This window comes from Sapajus apella, unplaced genomic scaffold (genome assembly GCF_009761245.1).
Source record: "Sapajus apella isolate SASKATOON/1434 unplaced genomic scaffold, GSC_monkey_1.0 scaffold18, whole genome shotgun sequence".
Lineage (NCBI taxonomy): Eukaryota > Metazoa > Chordata > Mammalia > Primates > Cebidae > Sapajus > Sapajus apella.
In genome coordinates this window covers 17968976-17986217 of record NW_022436958.1, presented here as the reverse complement: position 1 = coordinate 17986217, position 17242 = coordinate 17968976, and the positions used below count along the sequence as shown (strand labels likewise).

At 38.0% G+C, this 17242-nt stretch overlaps 1 protein-coding gene across 8 annotated transcripts in view; it reads right to left on the bottom strand.

The window, feature by feature from the left end:
* The window catches only part of GALNT13 (polypeptide N-acetylgalactosaminyltransferase 13), a 593565-nt gene that overhangs the window by 219920 nt on the left and 356403 nt on the right, over positions 1-17242 (bottom strand). For all 8 annotated transcript variants that reach the window (XM_032286428.1, XM_032286423.1, XM_032286422.1 and 5 more), the window contains 2 exons: positions 9020-9186; positions 8353-8560 (listed from right to left, as the gene is read on the bottom strand). In XM_032286428.1, coding sequence (XP_032142319.1) covers positions 8353-8560; positions 9020-9186 — 375 coding nt within the window. The remainder of the gene's footprint in view (positions 1-8352; positions 8561-9019; positions 9187-17242) is intronic.

The following is a 17242-nucleotide window of genomic DNA, read 5'->3' as shown; positions in this document are numbered from 1 at the left end:
GGGAAAGGCATCTCTGAAAAAAGACAACAGCACGTCAGGAACTTATAAATAAAGCCCATATTCCCAGGACAGAGCACCTGGGAAAAAAAGGTGATTACGAGTTCCACTGCAGCAGACTTAAATGTACCAGCCCAGGATCTGTGAATGGAACAATGGATCTCACAGCTCAGCACTTGAATTCCTGTAAGGGACAGACTATATTCTCAAGCAGTTCCCCAACCTTCATATAACCAAAGAGACACATCATAAAGGAGAGCTCAGGCTGACATCTGGCATGTATCTTACTGGGACAAAGATAATAGAAGAAACTGGCAGCAAACCTTACAGTTCAGCTGCTGCCTGTGATCCCCTGGCAAGCAGGGTCTGGAGTGGACCTCCAGCAGTCCTACAGCAGAGTGGCCTGTTAAAAGGAAAACTAAAAAACAGAAATAACTTCATCATCAACAAAAGGATGTCCACTCAGACCCCATCCAAAAGTCACCAACTACAAAGACCACAGGTAGCTAAATCCACAAAGATGGGAAGAAACCAGTGCAAAAAGGACGAACACACCCAAAACTAGATCCTCCTCCAAGGGATCACAACTCCTCACCAGCAAGGCAACAAGGGTGGATGGAGAATAAGTCTGATGAATTGACAGAAAAAGGCTTCAGAAAGTGGGTAATAACAAACTTCTTTGAGCTAAAAGAACATGTTCTAACCCAATGCAAAGAAACTAAGAACCTTAAAAAAGTTTGATGAAATGCCAATGAGAATAAACAGCTTAGACAAGAATATAAATGAATGATGGAGCTGCAAAACACAACACTAGAACTTTGCAAAGCATAAACAAGTTTCAACAGCTGAATCGACCAAGCAGAAGAAAGGATATCAGAGCTTGAAGATCAATTCAGTGAAATAAAATGAGAAGGCAAGAACAGAGAAAAAAAAAAGTAAAATGAAATGAACAAGGCCTCCAAGAAATATGGGATTATGTGAAAAGACCTATACTACATTTGATAGCTGTATCTGAATGTGACAGAAAATGAATCCAAGCTGGAAAACACTCTTCAGGATACTATCCAGGAGAACTTCCCCAATCTAGCAAGTCAGGCCACTATTCAACTCCAGGAAACACAGAGAACACCACAAAGATATTCCTCAAGAAGAGCAACCCCAAGGCACATAATTGTCAGATTCACCAGGGTTGAAATGAAGGAAAAAGTGCTAAGGGCAACCAAAGAGAAAGGTCAGGCCAGAAGAGAGTGGGGGCCAATATTCAACAGCCTTAAAGAAAATAATTTTCAACCTAGAATTTCATATCCAGCCAAAATTACCTTCATAAGTGAAGGAGAAATAAAATCCTTTATGAACAAGCAATTGCTCAGAGATTTAATCACCACCAGGCCTGCCTTACAAGAGCTCCTGAAAGAAGCACTAAACATGGAAAGGAACAACCAGTACCAGCCACTCCAAAAACATACCAAATGGTAAAGACCATTGATACAATGAAGAAACTACATCAACTAATGGTCAAAACAACCAGCTAGCATCAAAATGGCAGGATCAAATTCACACATAACAATATTAACCTTAAATGTAAATGGGCTAAATGCTCCAATCAAAAGACACAGGCTGGCAAATTGGAAAAGAGGTAAAAACTCATTGGTGTGCTATATCCAGGAAACCCATCTCACATGCAAGGATACACATAGGTTTAAAATAAAGGGATGGAGGAAGATTTACCAAGCAAATGAAAAAACAAAGCATGAGTTGCAGTGCAAGTCTCTGATAAAATATAATTTAAACCAACAAAGATCAAAAGAGACAAGAGCATTATATAATGATAAAAGGCTAAACGCAACAAGAAGAGCTAACGATCCTAAATATATAAATACCCAAAACAGGAGCACCCAGATACATAAAGCATGTTCTTAATGACCTACAAGGAGACTTAGACTCCCACACAATAATAGTGGGAGACTTTAACACTCCACTATCTATCTGTAGAAAGATCAACAAGACAAAATTAACAAGGATATCCAGGACTTGAACTCAGATATGGAACAAGCAAACCTAGTAGACATTTACAGAACTCTCCACCCCCAATCCACAGAATATATATTCTTCTCAGCACCACATCACACTTAGTCTAAAATTGACCACAAAATTGGAAGTAAATCACTCCTTGGAAAATGCAAAAGAATGGAAATCATAACAGTCTCTCAGACCACAGTGCATCATTCTCAGGAAACTGACACGAACTGAAAATCAAACACTGCATGATTTCACTCATTTGTGGGTGCTGAAGTATGAGAACACATGGACACAAGGAGCGGAGCATCACACACTGAGGTCTGTTGCAGGGGGACTAGGGGAGGGACATTGCTGGGCAGGCAGTTGGGGAGGGCTAACATAGGGAAACATGCCAGATATAGGTGACTGGGATGGGGGCAGTAAACCACTTTGCCATTTGTGTATCTATGCAACAATCCTGCATGTTCTTCACATGTACTCCAAAACCTAAAGTGCAAGAAAATAGCTATGTATAGTTCTGGATCCAAGATGGCTGAATAGATACAACTCCAGCACACAACAACCAGCAAGAGAGATGCAGAAATCCAGAGATGTCCTAGCTCCAACTGAGGTACCAGGTGCATTTTAATGGGTCTGGTCCAGCAGAACCTGTGGAATGAGCTATTGCCCCCTCCCCCCACCCGGAGAGACAGGCAGCTGTTAAGTGGGAGCAGCTGGGCAGGCCCCTACCCTATGACTGGAGAGAGAGGAAGCTAAAAGGGGGAGACGGCCAGGTGCTGCTGGGTGGGTCCCTACTCTCCCCCACAAACCCCTGAGGGCTGAAGCTCTGACTCTAGTGGGTTGTGCAGCCAGTGCCGCAGTCTGAGCTGATTCCTGAATGATCCAGCCCAGTGGAGGAAGGGCACAACCCACCATTAGAGGAGTGGGACTGGGCTACATGTTTTAACAAAAAACACAGGAAGCCTACATAGCAACGAGATGGCGTTCTTGACAACCCAGCAGCAGAAGAGGGGAGCCCTAATCTCCCAGTATAAACAAAAAGACACAGGAAGCTTCCCTAGTTACCTTAAGGAGTCCCTAGAACCCCAGTAGTGCCTCCACAGGTAGACAAGGGACCTCATCAAGCAGCTCCTTAAAAACACAGCCAGGTAAACCCACAAAGATGGGAAAAAAACAGTGCAAAAAAGATGAAACCATCAAAGACCAGAACACCTCTTCTCCTTCAAAAGATCACAACTCCTCAGCAACACAGGATCACATCATGACTGAGAAGGAGTGTGATGAGTTGACAGAAACAGGCTTCACAAGGTGGATAATAACAAACTTTTCTGAGCTAAAGGAACACGTTCTAACTCAATGCAAAGAAACCAAAAACCTTGAAAAGAGGTTAGACAAAATGCTAACTAGAATAACCAGCTTAGAGAAGAACATAAACGACTTGATGGAGTTGCAAAACACAGCACAAGAAGTACGTGAAGCAAACAAAAGTTTTAATAGCCGAATCGATCTAACAGAAGAAAGGATATCAGGGACTGAAGATCAACTCAATGAAATAAAAAGAGAAGGCAAGACAAGAGAAAAAAGAGTGAAAAGAAATGAACAAAGCTTCAAAGAAATATAGGATTATGTGAAAAGACCTAATCTACGCTTGATAGGTGTACCTGAATATAATGGGGAGAATAAATCCAAGCTAGAAAACATGCTCCAGGATATCTAGGAGAACTCCCCAAGCCTAGTAAGGCAGTCCAAGTTTCAAATTCAAGAAATACAGAGAACTCTAAAAAGATATTCCTCAAGAACAGCAACCCCAAGGCACATAATTCTCAGATTCACCAGGGTTTAAACGAAGGAAAAAATGCTAAGGGCAGCCAGAGAGAAAGGTCAGGTCACCCAAAGAGGGAAGCCAATCAGACTCAGAGCAGGTCTCTCAGCAAAACCCTACAAGCCAGAAGACAGCGGGGGCCAATATTCAACATCCTTAAAGAAAAGAATTTTCAACTGAGAATCTCATATCCAGCTTCGTAAGTGAAGGATAAATAAAATCCTTTATGGACAAGCAATTACAGAGAGATTCTGTCACACCAGACCTGCCCTACAAGAGCTCCTGAAAGAAATACTAAGCATGGAAAGGGACAAGTACCAGTCACTGCAAAAGCAAACCAGTGGGCAAAGACCAAAAATGCAATGAAGAAAATGCATCAACTAATGGGAAAGAAAACCAGCCAGTAACAAAACGGCAGGATCAAATTCACACATAACAATAGTAACATTGAATGTAAATAGCCTAAACACCCCAATCAAAAGGCACATACTGGCAAACTGGATAAAAAGTCAGAACCCATTGGTGTGCTGTATTCAGGAAACCCATCTCACATACAAAGACACATGTAGACTCAAAATAAAGGAATGGAAAAAGGTTTACCAAGCAAATGGAGAACAAGAAAAAGGGTTTGCAATCCTAGTCTCTAATGAAATGGACTTCAAACCAACAAAGATCAAAAGGACAAAGAAGGACACTACATAATGGTAAAAGGATCAATCCAACAAAAAGAGCTAACTATCCTAAATATACATGACCCAACATAGGAGCACCTAGATACATAAAGCAAGTTCTTAATGACCTAAAATGAGATTTAGACTCCCACGCAATAACAGTGGGAGACTTCAGCACTCCACTGTCAATATTAGATGGATCAACTTGACAGAAAATTAACAAGGATATCCAAGACTTGAATGCAGAGCTGGACCAAGTGGATCTAATAGACATATACAGAACGATCCACCCCAAATCCACAGAATATACCTTTTTCTCAGCAACACATTGCTCTTACTCTAAAATTGACCACATCATTGGAAGTAAATCACTCCTCAGCAAATGTAAAAGAATGGAAATCATAACAAACATTCTATCAGACAACAGCACAATCAGACTAGAACTCAGGATTAAGAAACCCACTCAAACCCACACAACCACTTGGAAACTGAACAACTTGCTTCTGAGTGTCGACTGGATAAACAATGAAACAAAGGCAGAAATAACGATGTTCTTTGAAACCAATCAGAATGAAGACACAACTTACCAGAATCTCTGGGACACCTTTAAAGCAGTGCCAAGAGGGAAATTCATATCAATGAATGCCCACATGAGAAACAAGGAAAGATCTAAAATTGACGCCCTATCATCAAAATTGAAAGAGCTATAGGAGGAAGATCAAAAAAACTCAAAAGCTAGCAGAAGACAATAAATAACTAAGATCAGAACCGAACTGAAGGAGATAGAGACACAAAAAAACCTTCAAAAAATCAATAAATCCAGGAGCTGGTTTTTTGAAAAGATCAACAAAATAGATACACCAATAGACAGATTAATAAAAAAGACAAGAGAGAAGAATCAAATAGATGGAATAAAAAATAAAAAAGGGGATATCACCACTGATCCCACAGAAATATAAACTACTGACAGAAAGTACTATAAACAGCTCTACTCACATAAACCAGCAAATCAGGAAGAAATGGATAAATTCCTAGACACTTGTACTCTGCCAAGACTAAATCAAGAGGAAGTTGAAACCCTGAAAAAACCAATAACAAGGGCTGAAGTAGAGGCAGCAATCAATAGCCTACCAACCAAAAAAAGTCCAGGTCCAGATGAGTTCACAGACAAATTCTACCAGATGTACAAAGAGGAGCTGTATGAAACTGTATCAAACAATACAAAAGGAGGGAATCCTCCCTAACTCATTTTATGAGACCAACATCATCCTGATACCAAAAGCAGGCAGAGACTCAACTAAAAAAGAAAACTTCAGGCCAATAACCATGATGACCATAGATGCCAAAATCTTCAATACAATACTGGCAAACAGATTGCAACAGCACATCAAGAAGCTTATCCATCCCAATCAAGTAGGCTTCATCCCTGGGATGCAAGGCTGGTTCAACATATGCAAATCCATAAATGTAATCCATCACATACATGGAACCAAAGACAAAACCACATGATTATCTCAATAGATGCAGATAAGGACTTTGACAAAATTCAACAGTGCTTTATGCTAAAAACTGTCAATAAACTAGGTATTGACAGAACATATCATAAAACGACAAAAGCTATATATGACAAACCTACAGGCAATATCATACTGAATGGGCAAAAGCTGGAATAATACCCTTTAAAATCAGGCACTAGACAAGGATGCCCTCTCTCTCCACTCCTATTCAATATAATATTGGAAGTTCTAGCCAGAGCAATCAGGCAAGAAAAAGAAATAATGGATATTCCATTAGGAAAGGAGGAAGTCAAACTCTCTCTTTGGAGATAACATGATTGTATATCAAGAAGATCCCATCATCTCAGCCCAAAATCTTCTCAAACTGATGATAAGCAACTTCAGCAAAGTCTCAGGATACAAAATCAATGTGCAGAAATCACAAGCATTCCTATATACCAATAACAGACAAACAGACAAATCAAGAGTGAACTCCCATTCACAATTGCTACAAAGAGAATAAAATACTTAGGAATACAGCTAACAAAGGAAGTAAAGTACCTCCTGAAGGAGAACTGCAAACCACTCCTCAATGAAATAAGAGAGGACACAAACAGATAGAAAAACATTACATGCTCATGGTTAGGAAGAATTAATATTGTCAAAATGGTCATACTGCCCAAAGTAATCTATTGATTCAACACTATCACCATCAAGCTACCAATGACCTTCTTCACAGAACTGGAAAAAACCACTTTAAACTTCATATGGAATCACAAGAGAGCCTGCATAGCCAAGACAATCCTAAGTAAAAAGAACAATCCTGGTGACATCACACTGCTGGACTTCAAACTATACTACAAGGCTACAGTAATCAAAACAGCATGGTACTGGTACCAAAACTGAGATACAGACCTATGGAAGAGAACAGAAATCCCAGAAGAAACACCACACACCTATAACCATCTGATTTTTGAAAAACCTGGCAAAAACAAGCAATGGGGAAAGGACTCCATGTTTAATAAATTGTGTGGGGAAAACTGGCTAGCCATGTGCAGAAAGCAGAAACTGGACCCCTACCTGACATCTTACACTAAAATTAACTCCAGATGGATCCAAGATTTAAACATAAAACCTAACATCATAAAAACACTAGAAGAAAACCTCGGCAAAACCATCCAGGACACAGGCATAGGCAAGGACTTCATGACTAAAACATCAAAAGCAATGGCAATAAAAGCCAAGATAGAGAAATGGGATCTAATCAAAATTCAGAGCTTCTGGACAGCAAAATAAACCATCATTAGAGCGAATCAGCAACCAACACAATGGGAAAAATTTTTTACAATCTACCCATCTGACAAAGGGCTAATATCTAGAATCTACAAAGAACTAAAACAGATATACAAGAAAAAAAAAATTCAAAAGTGAGTGAAGGATATGAACAGACACTTTTCAAAAGAAGACATAGATGAGGCCAACAAACATATAAAAAATGCTCATCATCACTGGTCATTAGAGAAATGCAAATGAAAACCACATTGAGATATCATCTCGTGCCAGTTAGAATGGCAATCATTAAAATATCTGGAGACAACAGATGTTGGAGGTGATGTAGATAAATAAGAACACTTTTACACAGTTGATGGAAGTGTAAATTAGTTCAACCACTGTGGAAGACAGTGTGGCAATTTCTCAATGATTTAGAAATAGAAATTCCATTTGACCCAGCAATCCCATTACTGGGCATATACCCAAAGAACTACAAATTGTTCTACTATAAAGACACATGCACACATATGTTCACTGCAGCCCTGTGTACAATAGCCAAGACCTGGAATCAACCCAAATGCCCATCAATGATAGACTGGACAAAGAAACTGTGGTACACACACACCATGGAATATTATGCAGCCATAAAAAACGATGAGTTAATGTCCTTTGTAGGGACTTGGATGAATCTGGAAACCATAATTCTCAGCAAACTGACACAAGAACAGAAAGCCAGACATCACATGTTCTCACTCATAGGTGGGTGTTGAGCAGTGAGAACAGGTGGACTCGGCAGAGGAGCATCACACACTGGGGGCAGTTGGAGGGGGTAGAGGAGAGACAGCGGAAGGTGGGGAGGGAGGGGAGAGTGGAGAGGGATAACATGGGGAGAAATGCCAGATATAGTATGCACCTAAAATTAAATTTAAAACAATCTCTATATATAATAACGAATAAAAACTACAAAATAAACCTTCTAAAAATAGTAACTTGGAAGAGAAATTATGATGGACATCTGGAACTGTCCTATGAGGTTCAGTCAAAACCTAGGCAGAAATAACACATAAATTCTTACCTGTCTTCCTTTATTCTTGCCAGCAAAGGCTCCAGCCATCCTAACGTGCATTCACAGTGTGCATCAAGAAAAGTTATGACCTGCCCTTTTGAAGCAGCTGCTCCTCGAAGACGGGCACGTATTAACCCAGAACGTTCTTCCATCCTAATAATTTTTACTGGCACTTCTAAATTTTTCACGTAATTCTCTAGTGTCAACTTGAGAAAATCTGTAACGTGCAATAAAAATTTACAAGAAAAAATTTTGAAACTGTTTTAAGACATAGCAGAGATACTATCAAGATGGTAATTCAACACACAGAAATGGTGGCCAATTTCTATCAGTATTTTTTGCCTTAGATATAAAACAGTAGAGATTTCATCAGTTAATTAATGTCATGTATCCATAAAATCATATGAATGCTCAATAATATCAGTTGAGTTAAAAAAAGATGTATTTTTGAAAGTCATTTTGACTGAATTTTTAGGTTAAGAGCAATATAGAATCATGAGAGAAAGTGAAAGGATTATTTGCTTCTAGAGTTGGCATTAATGAGGTTATTGATGAGAATTTGATAGGCTGTGGCAGAGCTAGTAAATTTATAACGCAAATATAGGTAATTGTGTAGTTATCTTTTTGGCCATAATAAAGCTTCTTAATAACAATACAAAAAAAACAAAGTTTGTACCTCTTTCACTGGCATCATCTACCAGGATGACCTCAGAGAGCAGATAGTGTGGGGAACGATTTATCACACTGTAAACAGTTCTAAGGAGAGTGCTCCAAGCTTCATTATGAAATACAATGACTACACTTGTGTTGGGAAGTTCATCAGGGTAGACTTTTGTCTTACATCTGAAAAAGAGGAAATAATAAATGCATTTTTATCCTGATTATTATAAAAAGAAATATCCATAATAACATAACTTCAGGCTTGAAAGTCCCTTACTAAGGAAATGTTTTACGAATATCTAAAATCATTTTCCTTTTATAAGTACTGTGAGTAATCACTTGGCATTTTGAAAATTAAATATGCATAATTACTAATATTTTTATTTTAACAGCAGGAGAGAACAAAGCAGCATGATTTGTACAAGTCTAAGAAAAACCTAAGAAATATAAAATATTCTGAGACTATTGATAAAAGACCCCATACACCAAGTACAAATGAGTTCATTTAGTGAATATAATTTTATTGTTTGTTAAAAACAATTGTTTAACTCAAGAAGTCATAGGAACATAAACAGACATGTGTGCCCAGGGTCGTGAAGTAGGTAAAACTGAGATTTTCTGTTCTAAATCCAGTCATGTATGATTCTAACTGCATTTGAAGATGCTATAAACGTCTACTTCCAAGGAAAGGTTTAGGTTTCCTTTAGATTCAGAATCTACTAAATGCATCCTGGCCTCTAAAATGTCCTTATGTTTTGGAGATCAGGAAATGAAATGGCCTACCAGCATTTCTCAAACTTTAATGTGCATAGGCACTGATATGGAATTGTTGGGAAGGAGAGAGCTTGGTCCCTTTAAATGACATGGAAGGGAGAAGGGAAGTACTGGGTAGAGGAGAGCATGGTCCTTCACTAGGGCTCCACCCCCACAGAGACTGGGTGAAGACAGGCATTTCCTGACCAAATGTTGCAGTTCCCAAGACCACCCTGGCTTGCCATCCTTACCCTAGCAGGCAGACACACAAACTGCTGGACAGCCAGAGGGGCAGGTCTGCCCAAGAAGACACAGCAGGATGTAGAGAGGAGCACATCAGTGGAGTAAAGGACCAGGGGCTGGACATGGAGAGGGACTCACCCATGGGCACGGCATGCCAGCAGGCCATAGACCAATGGGAAGAAGTGGAATTTGGCACAGGCAGTCAGAGGAGAGTCCAGGTCACTGAACTGTCTGAGTCCAGGGGAATACCTTTCCACTCCATCTCCCTTTTGGCTTCCCCCATGCATGTGCTGAGAGCTACAACCACCCAATAAAACCTTAAACTCAATCTCCAAGTCCCATTGTGATCTGCTTCTTCTGGTTCATAAAGGCAAGAACCCAGACACAGCAAGTCCTCTGTCCCTGTGACAAGGTAGTGACAAGGTAATTGAGCTGGTTAACACAAGCTGCCTATAGAGAGCAAAATTAAAAGAGCACATGGTAGCACTTGCCCACTGGGGCTTCAGGAGCTGTAAACATTCACCCCTAAACATGGCTGTGGGGTCGGAGCCCCACGACATGCCCATCCTTATGCTCCCCTTGAGGTTTGAGCAGAGAGGCACTGAAGCAGCAAGCCACAGCCCCATCACACCCTCTGTGAGGGACACAAGGCAACTTTTCCCATTTCAGCATCATCTGGAGATGTGTTTAAATGCAGATTCTAATTCCCTAGGTGTAGGGTGAAGTTTCTGCTTTTCTAAAAATCTCCCAGACGATTTAGAGGCTGCTGGTCCTTGGGGCACACTGATTAGTAAGGGGCTACACCATAATTACTACTACTTTTAGAACGTAATGTTTTGAAAAATATATTTGACTTTGCTTATAAATCTAAAGAAGTCCAGGTTTTTCTTATCAAGCAATGAATCAAAAAAGGTACACTTGGATCATTGATATGTATAGTACTCTAGGTGGTGATCCCAAATTTAATAGGCAGATGTTTGTTGCTCTCATCAACTTGTCAACATTCAGGCATTTCTGTCATGTCATTTTAAATCAATGTGATTATAGATTATAAAAAAATGTCAAAGGGTTTCTGGAGCAGTAACAAGTTTATTTGCCTGAGGTTATTTTTTCATGTAAAATATTCATAAGAGCTAGATAATTAAAATACTGTAATATAAATCGAATCAGATACCTCTTGCTACTTATGAACGGCTTAATACATGAACGGTACAGTGTTGTTGAAATTAGTTTCCTTCACAAGGGAGTGAAAAAAATACAATAAAATGTGAAAGAAGAAGGCATATAATAAATACTTCACTGTGTGCCAGCTATCTTCATTATTTTTTAAAACTGTCTAAATGAGGTCTACTGCAATATAGCCAGCCAAAAATGTATATATACTTCAATTACAACATTTTCCAGCATACATTTATTTGAAAAAGATTTATTAAGCACCTATAACACAAAAGATACTGTGCATATATGAAAATAAAAATATAAGTTGTGGGAAAAGTAGTTGTATGTATTATCATCTCTTTCGGTGGTAAAATTGAAAACATTTCTATGAACTTCTTCATCACTTGACTTGTATCTCCAAGTAGCTCATCACTAAATAAACTTAGAAAGCCATCTTGGTAAATCAGAGAGGGCTTTCTCCACCATTTTCCCCAAGTCTCCATTCTTCTGCCTCATTAAAAAGCCTACTCACTTTCAGCATGTGAAGCAAAAAGTAAAGTGAAGATCATCCCCCTCCTCAAAGAAGTACAGCTGGTATAACAGGCTGAAAGCAATCTAACAGCCAATAAGCTTCACACAAGGATTACAGTCAATAAAGTCTATTCAGCATCACTTGTAAAAAAAGATATTTCAATCAACAAATTTCACAGAACTGGAAAAAACCACCTTAAACTTCATATGGAACCAAAAGAGAGCCCATATAGCCAAGACAATCCTAAGCAAAAAGAACAAAGCTGGAGGCATCACGCTACCTGATTTTAAACTATGCTACAAGGCCATAATCAAAACAGCATGGTACTGGTACCAAAACAGAGATATAGACCAATGGAACAGAACAGAGGCCCTGGAGGCAATGCTGCACACCTACAACCATCTGATCTTTGACAAAGATGACAAAAACAATCAATGGGGAAAGGATTCCCTGTTTAATAAATGGTGTTGGGAAAACTGGCTAGCCATGTGCAGAAAGCAGAAACTGGACCCCTTCTTGACACCTTACATTAAAATTAACTCCAGATGGATTAAAGACTTCAACATAAGACCTAACACCAGAAAAACCCTAGAAGAAAACTGAGGCAAAACCATTCAGGGCATAGGCATAGGCAAGGACTTCATGACCGAAACACAAAAAGCATTGGCAACAAAAGCCAAAATAGACAAATGGGACCCAATTAAACTCCAGAGCTTCTGTACAGCAAAACAATCAATAGAGTGAACCAGCAACCAACAGAATGGGAAAAAATTTTTGCAATCTATCCATCTGACAAAGGGCTAATATCCATAATCTACAAAGAACTAAAACAGATTTACAAGAAAAACCCATCCAAAGGTGGGCAAAGGATGTGAATGGAAAATTTTCAAAAGAAGACATATATAAGGCCAACAAACATATGAAAAAATGCTCATCACTAATTATTAGAGAAATGCAAATCAAAACCACATTGAGATACCATCTCACACCAGTTAGAATGGCGATCATTAAAAAATCTGGAGACAACAGATGCTGGAGAGGATGTGGAGAAATAGGAACACTTTTATACTGTTGGTGGGAGTGTAAATTAGTTCAACCATTGTGGAAGACAGTGTGGCGCTTCCTCAAGGACCTAGAAATAGAAATTCCATTTGACCCAGCAATCCCATTACTGGGTGTATACCCAAAGGATTACAAATCATCCTATTATAAAGACACATACACACGTATGTTCATACTGGCACTGTTTACAATAGCAAAAACTTGGAACCAATCCAAATTCCCATTGATGATAGACTGGACAAGGAAAATGTGGCACATATACACCATGGAATACTATGCAGCCATAAAAATGATGAGTTTGTGTCCTTTGTAGGGACATGGATGAATCTGGAAACCATGATTCTCAGCAAACTGACACAACAGAAAATCAAACACCACATGTTCTCACTCATAGGTGGGTGATGAACAATGAGAACACGTGGACACAGGGAGGGGTGCATCATACGCTGGGGTCCGTTGGGGGGGGTGCAAGGGAGGGACAGCAGAGGAGTAGCGAGGTCAGGGAGGGATAACACTGGGAGAAATGACAGATGTAGGTGATGGGGGGATGAAGGCAGCAAACCACATTGCCATGTGTGTACCTATGCAACAGCCCTGCATGATCTGCATATGTACCCCAGAACCTAAAGTACAATAGAAAAACAAAGATTTTTCAATCAACAATTTTTGTTGTTACACTAAATGCCAACAATTAAATAAATCATTTAAAATGTCAAACTATGTAATCCCAGCACTTTGGGAGGCCAAGGCGGGTGGATCACGAGGTCAAGAGATCGAGACCATCCTGGTCAACACGGTGAAACCCCGTCTCTACTAAAACTACAAAAAATTAGCTGGGCATGGTGGCGCGTGCCTGTAATCCCAGCTACTCAGGAGGCTGAGGTTGCGGTGAGCCGAGATCGCGCCATTGCACTCCAGCCTGGGTAACAAGAGCGAAACTCCGTCTCAAAAAAAAAAAAAAAAAAAAGTCAAACTAAAAGCAGATATTTAGATCCAGCATCTTAAAGCATTTCTATAAAGCTTTATTTTGTGATTAAAAAAATCTACTCACCAATGTTAATTTTGCATTCACTTTATGTGTCAGTTATAATGAATTTACTATTAATGCAGCTATCATGTTTACTTAAAGAAAACTTCCACTGTCATTATTTAATGTAGCATAAAAATAAAACTAATATTTTAATTCTTCCTCTTATTCCTGTGTAAACAGTCATTCATCAAAGGGTAAAAAGGTTCAGTTATGTGGGATAAATAAGTTCTGGAGATCTAAACAAAGCATGGTGGCTATAATTAATAATGCTGCGTTATATAGTGTAGCTGAAATGCACTAAGATAATTGATTTTAAGAGTTCTCACCACATCAAAAAAAACAAAGATGTGAGGTGACAGACAAATTAATTTGATCATTTCACAATGTTCATGTATATCAAAACATCAAGTTGTATATCTTAAGTATATATAACTTTTAGTTGTCAAAAATACCTCAATAAAGCTGAAGAAATAAAGTCCTTCAGCAAAGAAGACTCTGTACCAATAAAATAATTTATAGGATAATCTAAAGTGATACAATTAGTTATTCTTTCTATGTCAGTTTATCCAGTTATCTTAAATGCATAGATTTGGGCCAGGCGCGGTGGCTCACGCCTGTAATCCCAGCACTTTGGGAGGCCAAGGTGGGTGGATCATGAGGTCAAGAGATCGAGACCGTCCTGGTCAACATGGTGAAACCCCGTCTCTACTAAAAATACAAAAAATTAGCTGGCCATGGTGGCACGTGCCTGTAATCCCAGCTATTCAGGAGGCTGAGGCAGGAGAATTGCCTGAACCCAGGAGGTGGAGGCTGCGGTGAGCCGAGATCGCGCCATTGCACTCTGGCCTGGGTAACAAGAGCGAAACTCCGTCTCAAAAAAAAAAAAAACAACATAGATTTATATAAGCAAGCTTTATGTTTTTCATTATTTCTGATGGATTTGTGGTACATTGAACTGCTATTATTGTCTGTATTTTACCAAAGTTAATATTTCATCCATGGAAATGGAAAGATTACTCTGGAAAGAAAAAAATGTGGTCAAAGTATGGCACAATGCTTTCTTATCACTAGAATCTAATACTTAAATAGAGCTTATAGGAAAAGGTTTTAAATGAATTTGGACATAGATTTCTATCAATATTGTCATGCTTGACATATGAATTAGTCACATCACTTTCTTGTGGATTTGAGGTTTCTTTTATGTATTTAATCTTTTTCCAGCTTTAAATAGTATTGTTTATATGAGAGACAAACATTTAGCATATAACTCAATTAAGAAATCTAAAACATTATCAAATTCTTGTGGATATCTTCCTTGGTGATATAAAGTCCTGCTTTGTAAAGGTTAAGGTGCAAATAAATTATGTGGGGATCTTGTTAAAATGCAGATTTGTATTCAGTAGGTCTGGGATTGACTCAAGGTTCTGCATTTATAATACCATCCTTGGTGGTGCCAACACTCTTGGTTCTTGGTTGACATGGTAAGAAGCAAAGCCATATAAATCAGTCAGCTGTCCATTAGCAAGTAAATCTAGGATTGTCATGATGACTCCAATAACAAATCTTTGTTTAATCATATGAAATTTAATAATTCCTGCTCTTTTGTTTCTTGTTTTCAGACAATAACTTTTTCTTCTAATACTGAACCATAATGTAATCTTTTTGAAAAAATAGTGAATGACAAACTCAGTATATGCAGTACTAAGAATACACATAATTCAGTTGAAGCAATGGCTATATTAACAGCTATGGCCATGTTTGTTAAACTCATGCTGATTTCAGAATATAAAATGAAAAAACTACACATTTTAACATGCATGAATACAATAATTTCTTTTGTTTAGACAAGAAAAAGCACTGAAAGTTTTGTGTTGTTAACAAAAACTTTTAATAATGATGTTATATATTATAAACAATATTTCATATATGTGTGTGTGTGTGTATATATATATATATATATATATATATGAAATATCAGTGAGTTAAAAACTCTGCCAGATATAGATACATATAGATAGATATAGATATAGATATAGATATAGATATCTGGCAGAGTTTTTAACTCATTGATATTTCCAGAAATAATTCAAAACAAACAAGAACAACAAATAAGAAACAAATGATGGAAGTCGGGATGAATACTTAAATAGATAGAACTTGGCTAATAATCTATTTTCCCTGATACAAGACAATTTGTTGTTTGTGATATGAAAAAGATAATTTCATTAATTTTCACCTCAGTTTTTATATCTTTTACATAGTAAGATTAAAGTAGGCAATCTCAAATGTCTTATCTGAAATATATGGTAGACATTGCTTGGTATACACTGCAGAGTAAAGTTTATAATCACCACATGGTGGAACTAGAAAGGATTTTCAAAGTTGACTAATTCAATGTTTCATTTTACAGAATACAAGTCTCAAGCTGCACAGCTCTTTCAGTACTAAAGTAATGCAACAAAAATAATTTATTATTTTAGTAATACTAATGATTTCTGCGTGAGATTCTTTCATATGCTATATCAAAAGTTTTAAATGACATTAACTGAAAAAAAATTAGTTGGAAAAATTAGAAACAAAGCATATCAAAATGTGCCTTAATCTTGCATTCAAATATGTATCTTTATATCAGATAAAGAAATAGCAATTTCCCCAGGATCACTTCATTAAAACTAAGCATAGAAAGTCAGCTTTAATTGAAATTATGCACAAATAGACCAAATAACTCTTTTAGCAACATGTCTTATGAAGTTACTATTTGTTTTCTTTTACATAAACACCTAAAGGGGATTAGCAAAAATTGATATTATTGTGGAGCACAACGTATATGTAATTAACTTTGAGAGTAAAAGTGGCAGATGGCAACAGTAGCAATTTTCATCAATTTGAAAGGAATATTTGATGTCAAATTGTGCCTGAAATGTGGTATTCCAGTGAAATCATAAACTTTATCATGGCAACAGTTAATACTATGTTGACATGCTGAATTTGTAATACTTGCAAGGAAGTAAAAGATTTTTGTTTTTTTTTTTAATTCTATGATAATATATCTGTGGCTCTTAATCTTGGCTGCACATTGGAATTATCTCATGAGCTCAGAAAACTATGGGTATGAGAATTTCTGTCACAGAGATCTGATTAAAGTGTGTGAGTGTGGCTATAGGTGATAATATTTTTTAAAATCTTTGGAAATTCAAATGTGTAGCCAAAGTTGAGAATGGTTACTCAAGTACTCTACCATAAAGACAGACTTTTTGAAATATGTAAAACCTTAAGACTTACGTCAACATTTTAAAAAAAGATGCAGGACAAGGGCCAGTGGGGGGTAGGGAGGTTGGGGAGGGATAACTCAGGGGAGAAATGCCAGATATAGGTGATGGTGGGATGGAGGCAGCAAACCACATTGCCATGTAAGTACCTATGTAACAATCCTGCATGATCTGCACATGTACCCTAGAACC